We start from the raw sequence: 20,166 nt of genomic DNA on the forward strand, positions 1-20,166 counted from the left end.
TGTATGTGATGTTGTTATTGGACCATATGCGAACCCGGTTACGAACGATATGACCCTGGGAATGGATATTTGAACTTGGATGAAGACCTAGAAGATTGTCTGTTTTACAATTTGGGTAGTAATTTATATTTTGGGAAGAAACCTATGATGGCAGTAGTTGATTTGGAAACCATCACCTGACAAGCATAGTAGTCCTATTTGTTATTTCAGCTGTTGGTACGTGAAGCAGTAACAACTCCTGAATGACAGTCAAGGCAATTTGGGTTCTACACACAGAATCAAATTCTGTAAAACAATTTCTGTTATGGAGACTCGAGGAATTTGGTTCATCACTACATTAAATAGTGTTTTATAGGATGTGTAAAAGGTCCTGATTTTAATATGTAAAGAGAGAGAAAAAAAAGAACAATTAAAAGAGAAAACAGCAAGCAATACGAAAAAAATCCCCAAAATTGATATTTATGCTTTATTAAATTTGGAGTGATTTTTACCCCCAAAATAGAGGAGTTAAAAAACTGATGATCACTTTAAATAATGTAACATAACAAATTATTAAATGAAGCGGCATAAAATCTTTCAGAAATACGAAGTATGATGCCACCAATAAATGAGTTGGTAGTATTGCAGCATCCAAGGTAGACTAACGCTATGTCTCTGAAAACATATAATATTGATAGAAACAAATAACTCCACTGAAATTGGAAAGGAGTCCCATTGAGATGAGTGATTAAGAACCTGAGGGAAATCTAGACTTGCTTCATTTAAGGCATGTGCATCACAGTTAGGGCTGAGTGGAACGGATAATATGGTTCAGGGAGACAGGCTACACCCAAGGACGCGAGCCTTGTGAACGTGCATGGTACCAAAAGCTCATCTCTTAAATTCAGCTGACTGATCACGGCTGATTCACTAATATTGTGTGGCGTCACAAAATATATGTTAGTCACTAGGTCACATCTACTTTTACGGAATACGCCGAAGTAACCCGAATGTCCTCGCGTTCGAAAAGCGCGACGTAATCCGCAGCTCGGCTACTGAAGGAGCGAGTGACAACGAAGTGATGAGGGAGTCGGAGGATAACGAGATGTTCTGAATGCGCTTACCGGAAGTCGGATACAAAAATGGCTGCAAACGAAGTGATGCAGTTGATTGAGGCAGAGCTTCCAGAGGGACGCCAGAGTTTACAGGACAGCCATGCCAACTTGGAAAGGGTTGCACAGTATTGCGAAGGAAACTACCTTCAGGTTGAGATAACTTTAATTGCTATTGCGTCCTAAATACAGACGACATCGTCCATGAACGCACCTGTCATTCAAAACATTGTTTTTCATAAACATCTCACATAGGCTAGATTATAATCGATGTCGTGTCTGTATCCTGGGCCGAGAGTGTTATACGATGCGTAAAATGGTCTGATTTTAATACGTAAAGAGGAAAAAAGAAAGAATAAATAAAAGAGAAAACAGCAAGCAGTACAACAAAATTCCCAACAATTGCTATTATATGCCGGCAAATGTCCGATCACTATTTTTATGTCTGGGACACTGACGACAGTGTTATGAAAAATATGGTGAAAATTGTCCTTGACGATAATAAACACAGAAATCGATTGTTTCGAGTACGAGTTGAGGTGCCCCTACTGTTGTATGTGCTTTGGATGTCCTGTTTATGAAGATACAGTATTATACGGGTACAGAGCAGTGGGGATGTCAAAGTGTCATATGTCATATCACTCGAAATCAGACTCCAGTGATAAAATTGATTGCAACTACCATATATTTAGCAAATTTAGGACATTGCTAGAAATGCAGTGGTGTGTAGTGAGTTGAAATAGTCTTATTGTGTCCACTTCCATTTTTTTCCAGTCTTTCACCAATAAAATAAAATAAATAAATAAAAAAAAAAATTATATACATACTTCTTAGCACCTGGTATTTTAAGTTAATGTGAGATATCTATGTGATAAATCATCAAGAACAATAAATAACGAAACATGGTTTATTTCATGTTAAAACATTGTTCTATCATTATGTCATTTCTCGAGATTCGGACACACACACACAACTTCGATGGCGTCAAAAATTGGACAACCTTAATTTTGAGAGGGTAGGGCACCCCTCATGGTTTATTCTCCCTGCAGTGTTTTATTTAAGAATTGGCTTTCCCTTTGTATGAGTACATACAATGTTTGGCCCTCACACTTTGAAGGTTCATACTCCAATGAACTCATAAAAAATTATAAGAATTGACTTTCACCTTGTATGAGTTCATTGGAGTTCATTTTACTAAATAAAATTGTGCATAGATCTCAACCTATATCCTTCGAGGTAAAAATTAGTGTGTTTGATAGGCATTACTTAGAAGTTGGTGGATGACAAGATAGACACAATTTTATGGTTAACAACTTCTTTAATACTGTAAAAAGCGACGTTTCGGTATAGATCCTTATACCGTTGTCAAGCAAGACTGAATGAGGGACATAGTGCAGAATATATATAGCAAGTGGAGGATTAACAGTAGAGGATTAACAGTAACAACAAGGGCATACATGAGTGGGATAACATAGGTAGGTGTGACAACAAGGATGATTTCCACCCTTACCAAACGTGCCATCAACCTTTCCTCTGCTGACCCCAAACCTGAGATCGCACACCTCCGCCAAGTCTTCACCCACCTCAACAATTATCCGGCCAAACTAGTCGACAAAGTCATCGCCTTTGTACTCTATCCCACACCCAGACCTGCGGCCCTTAAACCCGAATCAGCGCCCTTCCGCATCGCCCTCCCGTTCATAGGAGAAGCCTCCCACATCATCAGCCGCCTCCTCAAACAGCAAGCCAACATCGACACCCACTTCACCAGCTCCAACTCCCTCAACACCCTGCTAAGAGCCAACGGCAGGAACACATCTAAACCCCAAGAGGTTAAAGGTGTAGTCTACAAAATTGACTGCAACTGCGGCAATCTTACGTAGGTGAAACATCCCGCCCAATCAACACTAGAATCAAAGAGCATAAAACCTCCACCATCAAATCCGACAGCAAATCAGCCATCTCGGACCATATCAACTGTCCCAATCACATCATCAACTGGGACAACGTCCAAATCCTCGCCAACAACCTCCATGATTTCACCAAAAGAAAACTAACAGAAGCAGTCCACATTCGCTGCCACAACCCATCAATCAACAGAGATCAAGGCTATTTCATCCCATCCGCCTACTATGAACTCATCAAACAATAATCACCTGTTTATTGGCTTCATGCCCCATTGGCTTCTAGCTATGTGTTTTCTGTCCATCGTGTTGTGATAGCATCATCCTTGTTGTCACACCTACCTATGTTATCCCACTCATGTATGCCCTTGTTGTTACTGTTAATCCTCTACTGTTAATCCTCCACTTGCTATATATATTCTGCACTATGTCCCTCATTCAGTCTTGTTTGACAACGGTATAAGGATCTATACCGAAACGTCGCTTTTTACAGTATTAAAGAAGTTGTTATCCATAAAATTGTGTCTATCTTGTAAAAATTAGTGATATAAAAAATTATAAGAATTGACTTTCACCTTGTATATCACAAATGTTTACCTGGAAGGATGTAGGTTGAGATCTATACACAATTTTATTTAGTATCTAGTGTGACTAGAAGGCCGTACAACAACCATCTGTTTCATGGAATAAGATAGTTGCTCAAAAAGGGAGGTGACAATAGCGTATGTATGCTCAACTTGCTCCACAGAAAACTGTTGTAGTTTGTTTACAACAAATATATTCAAATAATATCGTCTTTGGATGAGAAAGTTGTGTAAAGAATGACCTCAGCAAATCAGTCAGAATGACAGCGTACTGTAATACATTTACATCAAGTACAAGACGTTAATACGGCCGACACGATAAACGTGTGACAGGAGAGATTTCCAAAGTTGTTAATAATGAACATGTGGCAGTTATATCTGTTGATCATCATTGATCAGTTAGCCGATCATTGAAGGGTGTTTATAGAGATGTGTCCTATAGATATTAAGGTAAAATCATCGATTTCTGTAGGCTGTCACTTGTCAGTCTAGACACGGATCGAGGCGATACTACGATAGTTACAATGTGCATTTCTTTTCTTTTTTCGCTAGTATGGGTCGTTGCAAGGATATTTGTGAACACTCATGCAGTCAAACTCTCTGACATTTCTCAATGTATGCTAATACTCTGAGTTCAAGATTTTTTAAAGGGTCTAATTGATCAGAAACAACACTTCTGTATGTATTCTGTATGTATTCTGTATGTATTCGTGCCAGTGAAAGCCAGGGGTTACCCGAGGAATGTGGAAGTAGTGTTTACATCACTTCCTGTAACCGTCTCGTGATAAACATATGAACGTCAACTTTTGTCATTCATACACTTATGAGTGTCAATTTCACGGTCATGTGACCGACCTCTCATCCAATGGAAAAGCCATATATCATGTAAACTTCACATCTAAAAAAATATTGTACGATAAACAAGTCCTCCTCATCGTTAATTTCTTATGACCATGGTAGCTTATAACACATCACTGCATAACACATGGGTACAATATGTGAAGCCCATTTCTGGTGTCCCCTCATATTGCTAAAAGTGGCATTAAAACATACATGTTGACATTGTTGCATCAGTGTGCTGTTACATCCTTAGTTTCAACATGTTCAACCAAATGTATCTTTGTTGTACCCAGCCATGTTGCTAATACTGAGCATTCTACATGTTTGTAGGCCAAGGACAAGCGCCATGCATTGGAAGAAACTAAAAACTATACAACACATTCTCTGGCCAGTGTGGCCTACCAGATCAACAGCCTGGCAACCAACTTCCTCAAGCTCCTCGACCTGCAGCAGAACCAACTGGCCGAGATGGAGTCCAGCGTCAACCATCTATCACAGGTAGTACATAGTCACTCAGCGTCAACCATCTCTCACAGGTACAATATAGTCCCTCAGTGTCAACAATCTCACACAGGTACAATATAGTCTCTCAGTGTCAACCATCTCTCACAGGTAGTACATAGTCACTCAGTGTCAACCATCTCTCACAGGATTGATGCTCATGATGCCAATCACTGGATTGTCTGGTCCAGACTCAATTATATACAGATGGCCATCATATACATGATATAGCTGGTATATTGTTGAGTGCGGCGTTAAACAACAAACAAACATCTCTCACAGGTACCACATAGTAACTGATTGTCAACCATCTCACACAGGTACAATAAAGTCTCTCAGTGTCAACCATCTCTCATAGGTACCATATAGTCTCTCATTGTCAACCATCTCACAGGTACCATATAGTCTCTCAGTGTCAACCATCTCACAGGTACCATATAGTCTCTCAATGTCAACCATCTCACAGGTACCATATAGTCTCTCAGTGTCAACCATCTCACAGGTACCATATAGTCTCTCAGTGTCAACCATCTCACAGGTACCATATAGTCTCTCAGTGTCAACCATCTCACACAGGTACAATAAAGTCTCTCAGTGTCAACCATCTCTCACAGGTACCATATAGTCTCTCATTGTCAACCATCTCACAGGTACCATATAGTCTCTCAGTGTCAACCATCTGTCACAGGTACCATATAGTCTCTCATTGTCAACCATCTCACAGGTACCATATAGTCTCTCAGTGTCAACCATCTCACAGGTACCATATAGTCTCTCAGTGTCAACCATCTCACAGGTACCACATAGTCTCTCAGTGTCAACCACCTCTCACAGGTACCATATAGTCTCTCATTGTCAACCATCTCACAGGTACCACATAGTAACTGATTGTCAACCATCTTACAGGTACCACATAGTCTCTCAATGTCAACCATCTCACAGGTACCATAAAGTCTCTCAATGTCAACCATCTCACAGGTACAATATAGTCTCTCAGTGTCAACCATCTCACAGGTACCATATAGTCTCTCAGTGTCAACCATCTCACAGGTACCATATAGTCTCTCAGTGTCAACCATCTCACAGGTACCACGTAGTCTCTCAGTGTCAACCGTCTCACAGGTACCATATAGCTTAGTTTGTGTTGTGATGTAAAATGGTGTTATTATTTTCATTATTATTTCAGATTGTAAACATCCACAAGGAGAAAGTTGCAAGAAGAGAAATTGGTGTTTTGACAACAAACAGAAGTTCAACCCGCCCTCTGGGAGTGAAGAGTGGTATTGTATTCCCTGAGCAGGCTGAACGACCAATCAAATATACCCGCAAACCCATTGACTACACAGTATTGGATGACATTGGCCACGGAGTTAGGGTAAAATCTACAAACATCATTATCGGTCATGTTTTCCCCTACCTCTTCAAAATGCTTAGAAAGAATGGCTGTTATAAAACTACAAAGCACAATATCACATGGATAAGAAATATTGCAGAGTTCTTTACTGTCACTTAGATTTCAGCAGCACCCGTGAAGATCGGGGTTAGAATAGGTCTTCAGCAACCCATGCTTGTTGTAAGAGGCGACTATGCATGTCATAAGAGGTGACTAACGGGATGGGGTGGTAAGGCTCTTTGACTTGGTTGATGGATGTCATCTTATCCCAATTGTGTGGATTGTAGCTCATGATGTCAATCACTGGTTTGTCTGGTCCAGACTCAATTATTTACAGGTCGCTGTCATTTAGCTGGAATATGGCAGAGTGTCGCATTGAACAACAAACAAACAAAAACAAAAAGATTTCAGCAGACTGAATTCTGTAACTAAATATCATGTCAGGATCTGAGAGATATCATGGTTTGCCAAATTGGCAGGATAGCAAATGTAATTTGAGTTCTTCACTCATATATATTTTAGTAATAACTGATTTCAGTGACTACCCAGTCATTTTCACCCCCGGTACAAATGACATCTTGACCTGCACTAAATTGCGTGGCACATCATAGAGAAAAATCTCAACAACAAACGGCTTTAGCATGTTTAGAATAAACAGTGATTCAGAGATGTTTTTGTCCATTCAACAGGTGGAAGTAAAGTGTTACTATGGTTACTGACATTTTATAATGTTTCTTAATTATTTTCAGTTGCATTCGTCTGTTCCACGGCCCAACCGTACACCATCCATCAGCAGCCAAGGCTCCCAAGCACCAACGACGAAACCACCAACCCCACCCATTACAAGGTCTGGCTCTACAGCTAGCTCCAACTCAGGAACCCTTGGGCGGAGCCAGGGAGGCCATTACCGCTCCGTCGCACCCCCAGTGGCTCCACCGTCTGTGCCAGCCAATCAGCATTCACATTTTGGCCAAGTGATCCACCACCCTCCTCAACCAGGTCCCAGGGAGCGGTACGAGATGAACTATGCCCCCAGTGTCATGGGGACAGTGCACTCACCCCCCCTTGTTGGAATGGCACGACCCATTTCACAAAGGCCTGGCCCCCCAGCATCTCCCAGTATGGTACGACCCACACAGCCACCATTGGCCTACCAAGATTCAGTTGGTATGTATATTTGTATGTATGTTCTGCATGTTTGTATGTGTTATGTATAGGTTCACTGACGAGTATGTAACTGTATACAACTTGAGACTTGACACTGGAAGTCTTCATGAAGAAAATTTGCTTTCCTCTTCAAAGTCCTTTTTTTTTAAGAACTAGAAATGTTGGTTTTGCTTCTGTAGTGAATACAAAACATCCTAGAGTACATGTTAATTTGAAAAGTTTTGTGCAAGTTCAAATTTTGTGTTCATAGTAACCCATGAACGCTGCAGCTACAGTGAAATTTGAGGTGATGTCATCAACATTTACTGTTGTAGCCTGGCTCATGTGGTGTCCTTGTTATAAGGTGCTCATACTGTCAACCACTGGTTTCCTTTATCCAGGCTAGATTAAACATGTTAAACCTTGAGGCTGATATAGCTGGGATATTGCATTCATTCACCTGTTTATGTGAACACTTTGTCTTGGTTTGTCCAGTTACCTGTAGACGTGTGTTGTACATGATCTGTCTCTTGTTCCCTACAGCTCAGCTCCGATATGCCAGCCATGGCTGGAAAGGTGAGATACTCCCCCTCCTCCTCCTCCTTCTCCATCCTGCATGGTCTCTCACCCTCTATCTTCTGTACCATAGACTATGGCAACCGTAGACTAGGACATATATCTTGATGTGTATATGTAGCAGTGTATTCAGCAGTAACATATCCAGCTTCCCAGGTTCCCCATGCTTGTTAGTAATAGACCATGCTCTTGGCCTGCAACCTGGTGGTCGTATGAGGCGAAGAAATGGATTGGGTGGTCATAATACCCCTATGTCATGGAGTGTTGCTCACAATATCGATCACTGGTTTGTCTGGTCCAGACTCCATGATTTACAGGCTGCCATCATATAGCTGGAATATTGCAAAGTGTGGTGTTAAACAAAAAAGTAACTAACAAATTCATTGCATCAGTTTTCATGGTTTTGTGATTGTGTGCCATCTTAACCAAGTTGCATGGAAGTTGGGTAACTGTCCTAAGTATTGTACTGGTGGAGAAGAATTTGTGTCAGTTTATTATATTATTATACTTTTTTGTAAAATTTGTCCTCATGTTTCTCTTACCCTGACTTAAGCTCAAAAGCAGAAACAATGTGTTTGATGATGTACCCATGTCTGGAACTGAGAATATCCTTGCTTAGTCTTAGAATCGCCATTTAGGGGAATGGTCGGAACAAATAGGTTCTGTGTCACCCAGGTAGGCGTTATCAGTGATAACTACCGGTTGTCATTTTAGGACGGTGGCAAAACAATGAAAGGTGCAGCCTTCGCCCTTTCTTCTACTGCACAATGTTTGGTGATGTTCTGCTTCCCTGTGCCTCTGGCATTCATTTCATCTTGACCACCTCTGTGTGTTAGACTAGTAGTAGTCCCACTGAATTTATCTAGGAACATTTCACAAAGCCATGTTAGCACACCGACACATGACACAGTGCTAACATTGCTTTATGAACATGGTGCCAGCCTTTGTCTCAGGAGAGATAGTTGCTTGTGCATATATTCACATATTGCAGTAGTCGCAATAGGAACTGCATGAATTGTGTACTGGATTCAGATTGTTTATGGTGCTATCCTTGTATGATTTCTTTTTTCTTCATGACTTTGACATCACACGCAAGAAAGTCTTAGGTGGTTGATCTTGTCAGTAGGATAACTTACTGAGATGTGGAAACGTGTGTGTTCCCTCACCACACTGAGGCTGTTTGATGTGCGCTGTCTGTGAAGGCCCTTGTACTCACTCACTGACTCACTGACTAACTCACTCACAGGGCAACAAGAACATGAATATCTGTAATAGAATAATCCATAGAAAAATTAGAAAATATGTAATTTTGTAGCCATATTGTTATTACTGGGTGTAAGTAGAACCTGCCCAGTAAACATGACATTGTTACCATGACTTTCCATGATCTACATCTATCAGGTCCATTGAAACCTCACACTTGGGTCTCACACTGGGGTCTTACACTTGGGTCTCACACTTGGGTCACACTTGGGTTTCACACTTTGGTGTCACTCTTGGGCCACACACTTGGGTTTCACACTTGGGTTTTACACTTGGGCCTTTTCACACTTGGGTTTCACACTTTGGTATCACTCTTGGGCCGCACACTTGGGTTTCACACTTGGGCCTCACACTTGGGTTTCACACTTGGGTTTCACTTGGGTTTCACACTTGGTCCTCACACTGAGCTGTGAAGTTGCCTTGATGGTATGGGATGACTACGGTCTGCTGTGACCTGGCTGGTAGTACTTTGGTGTCGTCATTCCGTGAGACATCCTCCATTGTCCAGTGTGTTATATCCCCGTTCCACTATGATAACTACCCTGGACCCGCTAGCTACCATAGCTTCTGTTGGGAAGTAATGTCTCCATCCCTCTTAGCTTGCCACAGATTTTCCCTCCATGTGAGTTTGAAGTCAACAACTAATCAAAATGAGTTTTCTCACTTGTCTGAATGAGAGTTTGGGAAAGATCTCCTCCGAATATGATGCAAGAGTTGCATCCCCTGTACAGGTTCTAGGGCTATTTTTAGTTTGTGTCATTCAAATCAGACCCAAAACAAAACTTTGTAAGTGATTGGCCCAGGGTATTTACCAACATAGACTTGATAGGACATTACACTGCATAATGGGGGATGCCCCAGACAGACTGGACGCATGTTTACACTGTCAGACACAAGTTTGTCTGTGTCAAGTCAGATCTCCTACTGTGACTAGTGTGTGATCTGTGTCTGACTCTCATTCAGTTGAACATATTTAGCCAGCCAGACTTTGTCTGTTTTCAGGGTTTTGGTATATATAATACTACTTTTCTATTCCTTTTGCTTGTAGGTGTTGTGAATGTTGCATGATTGTGTATATTACAGATCCCCCGCCTCCAGATGTCAACCGCTCGGTCGATGTCATGACAATACCAGGTTTGCATGCTTCTATTCTCATCATCATCAACTGGTGACTTTCTGTCTTCAAGTTACATGGATTTGTGTCCTTTACTGTTTAGCCTGGCATCATGTAGATTGATGTACAAAGTTAGTATTGTTTGTAGTTAGTGTGTCACTAAACATGTTTAGCCTAAAGATACATGCACATGTTGCTTGGTCAGTGACAAGGTATCTATATAGTACTGCTTGTCATAAGCAGCAACCAAGATAGTTGGGTGGTCATACTTGGTGATGTGGTTTATTACGTGTCCTTGTATCTGGACAGTGTGTGATGCTGCTCATGATATCAACCACTGGTTTTCCTCCAAATAAGATCCATAATTATCTTATCCACTTTAAGCTTGATGTATTGGCCTTGAAATTTAATATATGTTACCTAGATATGAACTGTTTGATTAACATCTTTAGAAGTATCAGTAAAGACAAGATATTTTTTTGGATGACGTCTTCTTTATTCTATTATGATGAGACGTTTTGGTATTGATCCCTATACTGTTATCAAGCAACTTTTGCTTGACAGTGGTATAAGAATCTTTACCTAAGGCTTCCAAACTTGGTTCTCAGGCACCACCTGCATCATCAGAAAGTCTGCAGCACATTTCTTTTTTGTTTCCATTTAAATAGTTTTTTTATCCCCCGCTGGGCCAGAATGGCCAAAGGGGGATTATGTCGTGCCACAGTCCGTCCATCTGTCCGTCCCACAGAGGGTACAAAGCTTGTGAAATCAACTCCTCCTACAGTTTCCAGAGAATATCCCTGACACTCTACACACAAGATGTCGACATGTTGATAATACGCATATCGCAGTCCCATTTCGTTTCGACTAATTTTGACAGAGTTACTGCCCCTGTTTTACTGAGCTTCATTTGCCTTATTGTGAGAGAGGGTACTAAGCTTGTGAAATCATCTTCTCCTACACTTTCCAGAGAATATCCCTGACACTCTACACACAAGATGTCGACATGTTGATGATACGCATATCGCAGTCCCATTTCGTTTTGACTAATTTTGACTGAGTTACTGCCCCTATTTTACAGAGCTTCATTTGCCTAATTGTGAGAGAGGGTACTAAGCTTGTGAAATCAACTCCTCCTACAGTTTCCAAAGAATATCCCTGACACTCTACACACAAGATGTTGACATGTTAATGATATGCATATCGCAGTCCCGTTTCGTTTCGACTAATTTTGACTGAGTTACTGCCCCTGTTTTACGGAACTTCATTTGCCTTATTGTGAGAGAGGGTACTAAGCTTGTGAAATCATCTTCTCCTACAGTTTCCAGAGAATATCCCTGACACTCTACACACAAGATGGTGACATGTTGATGATACGCATATCGCAGTCCCGTTTTATTTCGACTAATTTTGACTGAGTTACTGCCCCTGTTTTACGGAGCTTTATTTGCCTAATTGTGAGAGAGGGTACTAAGCTTGTGAAATCAACTCCTCCTACAGTTTCCAGAGAATATCCCTGACACTCTACAGTGTCTACACACAAGATGTCGACATGTTGATGATACGCATATCGCAGTCCCGTTTCGTTTCGACTAATTTTGACAGAGTTTACGGCCCCTGTTTTACGGAGCTTCGTTTGACTCGTTAAAAAAATTCATGCGGGGGATGTTGTGCTCTTAGAGCACTCTTGTTTACAAATCCTATTGCTTAAATACAATGTGATCCAATCAATATAGCACGAAGTTACTTCCCTTTACATGCGCACTGCTTTACTGTGCATCTCCTGTTATGGACATGGAGGCAATGGGAGTTTGTTTGCTTGTTTATGTTGGGAGGCCCTATCCCAGGTTGATGGTACACAACTGTTTATTATACCCCCAACAAAATGTCGGGGGTATATAGTTATACCAAGGTTCTGTCCGTCCGAAAACTTTGTCCGCGCAATTTCTCTTAAACTATTCAGGGGATTCATCTCAAACTTAGTAATCTGTGTCATATGGAGGGGTGCAGTCAAAAGAAAAAAAATGTTTTTATTAATTTTCCATTTTTTTATGAATTTTTCAAACCCTAACGTCTGTCTGAAAACTTTGTCCGCGCGATTTCTCTTAAACTATTCAGTGGATTCATCTCAAACTTAGTACATATAATATGTGTCATATGGAGGGATGCAGTCAAAAGTAAAATATTGTATTTATTAGTTTTCCATTTTTTTATGAATTTTTCAAACCCTAACCCTATCCTAGCTATTTAATTTGTAACTACTGACACACTAGGCAGGTCAGGGGTATTAGTGAGTCACGCTCACTTTTGCACTTGTTTGGTTACGTACTAGTTTGAAAAAGCAAAATATTGCCCACACTATATTTTCAAAAGTCATTGTCTGAGAACCAATTCTTTTATTTTTATTAGCCTAAACGTCGCAAAATAATTGAATAAGAAGTTGTCATCCATAAAATATCTTGTTTTACTTTGACCTAAGTATGAACATGATAAATAGACAGTCGTTTTATGAAACAGGCATTTATCTAGGACTAAGTGCCCAGAGACAAGAATAGTTGTTTTGTTGTTCAAAATTGATATTTTCATAAGTTCTTATGTTCTTAATAAAGGGTACGTTTACTTTAACACTTTATTTTAACATGGCATTGTAAGTCTAAGCAATACAGCCTGTTCCTCATTACTGATCATGATATCAGTGACAAACAAGTCACCTTTACAGCCTAACATTGGCTAAAACCATATTGACATTTTAATCCCAATCCAGGAATTTCTTTTTTCACATTTGCTGCATACAGGGCGCTGACTATCATCCTCTGAGTATGTTTAGATAAACCCCTGATAAATCACATTTGAGCTTACTGACATTTTTTACATAAAGTCCACACCTGTACACTTAGTCATTGATCATGTCTGCCACCAGTGATGTATGTAACCTACTATTTCAGCATCCCCACCTCTCCCCCCTCCCCCAGAGCATGCTCGACCTGGCCCTGGTCCCCCTAAGTTTGAATACGGAGGGTCGGCCCCTCCCCCACCCCACAACTTCAGCGACGACTATGAGGAGCATCCGCAGAACCACCAGCACAAGGAGGAGGATCCCTACGCCGCCACGGGGCCGCAGTTTACCGCCCAGCCAGCCTGGGTGCCCAAGGAGTACCAGGAGAAAGGTGGGTCACACTCCACGTCACACCCCACGTCACACCAGTATCAGCAAGTATAACTGGCATAGAGATTTCGGGGTAAGGTGGGTCACCCTCCACGTCACACCAGTATCAGCAAGTATAACTGGCATAGAGATTCCGGGGTAAGGTGGGTCACACTCCACGTCACAGCAGTATCAGCAAGTATAACTGGCATGGAGATTCCGGGGTAAGGTGGGTCACACTTCACGTCACACCAGTATCAGCAAGTATAACTGGCATAGAGATTCCGGGGTAAGGTGGGTCACACTCCACGTCACACCAGTATCAGCAAGTATAACTGGCATAGAGATTCCGGGGTAAGGTGGGTCACACTCCACGTCACACCAGTATCAGCAAGTATAACTGGCATAGAGATTCCGGGGTAAGGTGGGTCACACTCCACTTCACACCAGTATCAGCAAGTATAACTGGCATAGAGATTCTGGGGTATGGTGGGTCACACTTCACGTCACACCAGTATCAGCAAGTATAACTGGCATGGAGATTCCGGGGTAAGGTGGGTCACCCTCCACGTCACAGCAGTATCAGCAAGTATAACTGGCATAGAGATTCCGGGGTAAGGTGGGTCACACTTCACGTCACACCAGTATCAGCAAGTATAACTGGCATGGAGATTCCGGGGTAAGGTGGGTCACACTCCACGTCACACCAGTATCAGCAAGTATAACTGGCATGGAGATTATGGGGTAAGGTGGGTCACACTCCACGTCACAGCAGTATCAGCAAGTATAACTGGCATGGAGATTCCGGGGTAAGGTGGGTAGAGGATGACCCAGGGAGAGAGAGGCCTGTTTAACACACCAGCTGTTGTCCCAGAGTTGTGTACAGTTGTGGGGGTGACCAATTCAACATACCAGCTGTTGGACCAGAGTTGTGCACAGTTGTGGGGGTGGCCCAGGTGTCCCAGGTAGATGTGCCGTCTGTGTTGCACCTTGCCACATTATTCTTTGTGGGTGCAATTTACTTCATAACTTTCGGGGAAGTGAACTATTGTTGTTTTATGCCGCAGTCAGCAATATTCCCGCTATGTCATGGCGACCCGTGAATAATGGGGTTTGGGCCATGGAACCTTCCACATCACAGAGTAGTCATAATGACACAGTCAGTCAGACTCAGAAATTAGTTTTGTTTTTCAACTGGTCCAGAGGAAGTATAATCTGATGTCACTGATCCTCAGATTCTGTAGCTAGGCCTGCTTGAACAAGACGTTTACAGTGTTTACATTTTCTGTCAGTTTCATTCTTTACCAATTCGTAGCAAAATTAAGTCATTGAGAACAGGTTAAGAATAATAACCCCTGGTAATGAGGCCTACTATCATTTGATTCTTGCTTGTCCACAACACAGGTTAGGTGTCGCAGGCTAGCAGACTAGCGTGAACTTCAAAGGCTGCACAATAAGCCAGGTCGCATTACCACTGGAACAAAGTCTCCTGTCAACTGTCTTGACCTATTCTGTCCCGGAATGGGAAGTACACTGAGAAGACACAGTGTTAGAAATTGGCACTAGTCCTGTAGTCCTTGCGAAACTGCCCAATAGTTAAGGTATAATAAAGACTAGTAGAAATTTGCCAATTTTGAAGGGTTTTGCTATGTTATCATTATAAGGAATAGTGGACTAAAAATGTTATTTGTCGCTGAGAAATGCAAATTAACGTGGCAATGGAATGTTTCAGTGGTTGCAATATTTGACTATGATGCTGACAAGGGCGACGAGCTGACATTTTCTGAGAATGCAGTCATCTATGTGATAAAGAAGAATGACGACGGCTGGTGGGAGGGTGTGATGGACGGCACCACAGGGCTGTTCCCCTCCAACTACGTGGAACCCTGCATCTGACCTGTCTAGCGCCACAATCACACAGACAACCAGCAGGGGAATCTCACCTTTATGTTCTGTAACATTCTCACCGAGTTGTTTTGTCCAAGGTGTAGAATCTAACCATTTGTTGGAACGCACATATTTATGTAATAACTACTTAAGATTATAGACACCTTAACAGCGTTAGTTGAGAGCTGAGACGCTCAACTTCAGTTTCACCCTCTTGATATTAGACAAAAGGCCATTTTTATGGTCAGTAATTTGTTCATACTCTTAACTCGATTAGTACGAAGGGTAGCTAGCTCCCTGTTGTGGCTGTCTTCCAGGTATTTGACATGACAAGTATTACACTGAATATTTCAGTCCTTACCATGAAGTTTATTACGTATTTCACCATTACATATTTAATCATAATTATATTTGGAATCAAGTGTTACTTTCAGAATATATTGCTTTATAAGGGTATACATGCTTTCATTGCTTTTTATGTGCATAAATGTGTTTTGTTATTTTCTGAGACTTTTTAGTCACAATTTATGTTTGTATTGATTTATATCTGTCAGCTTTTGTCAGTTGCATTTCATCTTGTCTTATAATAGAAATTGTTGGATGGTTATTTTATGTTTATTTTTACAATCACAAGTCAGTTTTATTGCAATATTCAAGATAATCCGATGGATATTGGTGTCATTGTTACATTAGATTGTCATTTCACTTAAATCAAAATTGTGCTCAATATCAACATGTGTACTCGGCATTGTGTTGGACGTGGTGATTGTAGTTGCCTTCAGCATGGGGCCCCCTCCTCCTCCCATACACCTGTGCATCTCCCCAGGACATATACACAACAATAAAAGTTGAGGCGTGAATATTTGGGGTGATACTTGATGAAATTGTGTGCAAAGTCTTCACTAAAAATATAATTTCCAAAAAAATATCCACGATCCCTAACTTTTTTTGTTCACTATACATTACTCTACAGGCTCACACTCGCACACATTCTCAGCCATGAACACAGGTTTACATAACATGCGGTATGGGGGCCCACCATCCAAAACATAGACTGAAGTACTTTGAAGCACATGTTTAATGTGGGTTTTAATGTGAGAATTTAGTTGAGAGAAGTAATGGCACGATTTTTTCAAAATAATAACATCCAAATTACATATTTTGAAAACTTATATTCATTTGAGGGAAATGCATCTTCTGATTGCAGCTTTGATGTCCAGTTATGAATAAGGGTATTGTGACCTCACATTCTTGCTGACGTCCAAGATATGTACCTAATAAGATCTTTTTGATATGTCCGAGAGACAGTTCAACACAAGCAATCTTTTTTAGAATCATTCAGTTGGTTGTTTTCAGCCATTGTTCTTCTCGGACTGTAAGCCAAAACTCCAAGGTTGTGTTATGATATAGAACTGGGTCCTGTTCCGTGTTCGATCACATAGAGCTATGACTGTCATAAACCTATGTTAAAGAATATGAGTTATGATCAACTTAAGATCACTGTTGCGGAACAGGACATGGGAGGACACGATGTTGTGAGAATTACTAAATACTATTTTCCAACAGTATCTTCAAGAGGTCTTAATTTGTTTCAGTTTACTTAATGTTTTACTGTAATATGGTTGGTCATGGTCATGGTCATTCTTTACATACTTGATGTTTTGGAAACTTTATCAGATCGTGAGACCAAACCAAGGTTATTGGATTAATTTATGGCATCGAGAATACTATCCGTTATATGACAAAGAAATGTCTTGTATTGCAGTAGGTGTATGGCTGTAGGCTGGAGCACAGCTTGATCCCCATACACATCACATTAACTGAATGTGCTTCAGCCTGCACCTATAGTTGGGGAGAGTTACCTCCCTTCATCAGTAATCCTTCAGAGTTAGTGGGATTAAGGGCCACGTACAACAGTCTGTTGTTAGTGTATGTTAAGTATGGAGGTCTTAGTGTGAAGATCCCCTTGTGGAATGCCAGACCATCTGCAGCAGGTGCCCCTGTATAGTGCTGTCATCAGTACTAGGCCCACAAGGGGCAGTCGGGTAGCCTAGTGGTTAAAGCATTCGCTCGTCATGCTGAAGACCCGGGTTCGATTCCCAACATGGGTACAATATGTGAAGCCCATTTCTGGTGTCCCCCGCCGTGATGTTGCTGGAATATTGCTAAAAGCGGCGTAAAACCATACTCACTCACTCACTCACTCACTAGGCCCACAAACGTTGTTTCTGATAAATCTGTGTGACATTTACCTAAAGCATAATAAGCATTATGTAGCTTAGACTGATAGCTTTGTAGATGTTTGCCGCATTTGATATTTGACTGAAATATGATGTAGTAATTACAGTTTAGTAAATATGTTTATGAACCGTGCAATATACAAATCAAAGATGTTTTTGTGCAAATGCAAGTCAAAACAGTTGATGGTATGTTTTCAACAATATTAGAAATGTAGTTTCCTGTTGCTGCTTATTAATCAAACTGATACCTTAGGAGATGAATGTTGGCAATGTAATTGCTTGATATAGGGTCCCCTGTAAATGGCATGTACACACTTCAAGTCACATTAGTTAGTTTATATATATCTCATCAGTAGTCGGGTGAGGACCACTGTTACTGGCTGTACCAGGTTGGATATACACAGTTGAACCTTGTTAATCTGGACCTTGTAAGTTTCACCTTCTGAAGATTTACTGTTTGGTCATGGATGGATGATATGTGTGTTTCTTATCTCCATCATCAGTTTCAGAGGCAGTAGTTGGGCTGGAAATATTTAAAAAAAATATATGAAAATGGCTTTGATTGAGAATACAAATGACAAGTTGTATGTTCGATATGTGTCCACAGTTTAGTTGTCATTGTGCTGTGTTCGACTTGCAACTGTTTCTGTAATGAAGTTAGAGTTTTATGAGTAGGAAGTGGAGGGTTCAAAAGCAATAAACAGAGTTACCTCCCTTTTGAATATTTCTATCAAGCTCCTTCCCAGCGCGTGACACCTTCGTTACACTCTCGGTAACATCGCTGCCACCAGTGTGGGCGCGGCCATTACAAGAATCTTGAAATTTGCCCTCCAACCCCATATGTAGTAACGTTTATACTTTTGTTTATGTCTTTGGGAATGCCATTATATTTCAATTTGAAAAGGTTTACGACTGACCATGTTTTCCAGATAAATTTACTTTGTTGTTTTGATAATCAGATTGGTTCGAGATTGCAGACTAATGGAAAATCAACCAACTTCTCCCTTACATTCTTACTATATCAATAACACGATAGTTTTAATGAAACAGAAATTCAAATCGACAAACTAAGAAAGTAATTTAGCAGCGATAAGTGTATTCGGCGTCACGACAGTCGTCACTTGTTTGTAAACATAACGGTCATTCGGTTGCGAATTCAACTCCAAGCATGGTTGTGGCCACCTTTTCACAGAGTTTTGACTGGTGGCAGCGATAGTATAGAGAGCTCCGGGAACGTACTATCGCTGTGAGGAGCTTGTATTTCTATAACAAAGCAGAATGTTTTTAATGAAAAATGGGAATTTCTATGTTTTATTTCAAGGGCATGACAATATATATTTCAAGTGGGCAAATGGTAGATATAAAAACGTTAACTACTTTTTAGCAGGACAGTATAGGGAGATGAGAAACACAAATATATACCAATAGCCTTGTAGTGTCTGAGTACATGATTACATACCCATGAGTCGTTACGTGAACTGTGTTGACCTGGCTGATCCCAGGGATGTTTATGTCCAGATTACCAAGGTTCCACTGTTTACATGTGGACATACCAATCAATGATGTGTGACATCTACACACACTGCTGGTAAACCTTTGAGAATGAGTATTTTGTTATTATTGTTATAACTACTCTGATCGTGTTTGTTAGTTTGCCGGTTTGTGCTGCTGTATCGCCTCTCTGAAGTAGAGTTGTTTCATATCGGAAGATAGTCGTTTACATCTCAGTTTAGTCAGTGCAAAATAGCTTTTGACAATTTCTGGATTGCAATTACATATGATATTGAATGATGTTTAAGTCTTATTTATGACGTTGAAATGGTGCATTATACGATCTAGTCAAGACCTGCTACTTACAGTGTAGTGTTTCAAATGTGTCCATTAGTTTGTTTAATTTTAGAAGTAAAGTTAACATACTAAAATTGTCCAAAGTTTGAAGAGTAATGAATTTATTGGAGTGCTGTACACATGGCAGACATGGTAAATATCACTTTTCATGGAGCACACCTAGTTTTACCTCTGTGCCATTTCTTATATTTTACCTTGAACTGAGTAATGTTTTTGTTATTTCAGTTTGTTTTGATTTACATATTTTGAAAGAGTCCCTGATACCGACTTGTGAGTATTTGACACATCTTTTGGAAGCATCAGTGCTTCAGTATCAGCGACAACCTGGGATTCCATCCTTACACTGTTGTTGACTGCAGTTTACTCAATACCTATACAATCACATGCATATTTATACTTGTGTAGCAGCTATCTTCTTGTTGTATTGTTCCCCATCTAAAACCTATTTGTTAACTTATTCCAGCAGTTACCATGGTTACATATAATCTTTAGACCATTATGATCTACTGGTATATGACTTACCTTGTCAAACAATTCAAGTGTAAATCTTCAACTCTTAATTTATTTTCTATCTTTTGTATTTTTCTAAAATGCATAAAATAGTTTCTATTTTATGTTTGTGTAGTTTGTTCCA

General features: G+C 40.6%; 1 protein-coding gene across 3 annotated transcripts; it reads left to right on the forward strand.

Annotated features, from left to right (window-relative positions):
* Positions 1–732: 732 nt before the first annotated feature.
* On the forward strand, positions 733–18,509 carry LOC124114756 (abl interactor 2-like). Of its 3 annotated transcripts, XM_046475490.2 has the most exons (8): positions 734–1,244; positions 4,750–4,917; positions 6,107–6,295; positions 7,063–7,480; positions 8,003–8,035; positions 10,382–10,432; positions 13,358–13,579; positions 15,290–18,509. In XM_046475490.2, exons 1-8 carry the CDS (start codon positions 1,122–1,124, stop codon positions 15,451–15,453), a joined length of 1,368 nt encoding a protein of 455 aa, XP_046331446.1. In that variant the 5' UTR covers positions 734–1,121; the 3' UTR covers positions 15,454–18,509. The 3 variants fall into 3 exon arrangements, with proteins under 3 accessions (XP_046331448.1, XP_046331446.1, XP_046331449.1); XM_046475492.2 differs by lacking the exon at positions 8,003–8,035 and having other exon boundaries at positions 733–1,244; XM_046475493.2 differs by lacking the exon at positions 10,382–10,432 and having other exon boundaries at positions 735–1,244.
* Positions 18,510–20,166: the final 1,657 nt, after the last annotated feature.

This window comes from Haliotis rufescens, unplaced genomic scaffold, assembly GCF_023055435.1.
Source record: "Haliotis rufescens isolate VD_foot unplaced genomic scaffold, xgHalRufe1.0.p SCAF_31, whole genome shotgun sequence".
Lineage (NCBI taxonomy): Eukaryota > Metazoa > Mollusca > Gastropoda > Lepetellida > Haliotidae > Haliotis > Haliotis rufescens.

Excerpts from the sequence above, each read along its gene's own strand:
- LOC124114756 (XM_046475490.2), top strand. The coding sequence starts at position 1,122 with ATGGCTGCAAACGAAGTGATGCAGTTGATTGAGGCAGAGCTTCCAGAG. Across the intron at positions 6,296-7,062 it reads ACATTGGCCACGGAGTTAGG|TTGCATTCGTCTGTTCCACG; the intron begins GTAAAATCTACA and ends AATTATTTTCAG. Across the intron at positions 10,433-13,357 it reads CGATGTCATGACAATACCAG|CATCCCCACCTCTCCCCCCT; the intron begins GTTTGCATGCTT and ends CTACTATTTCAG.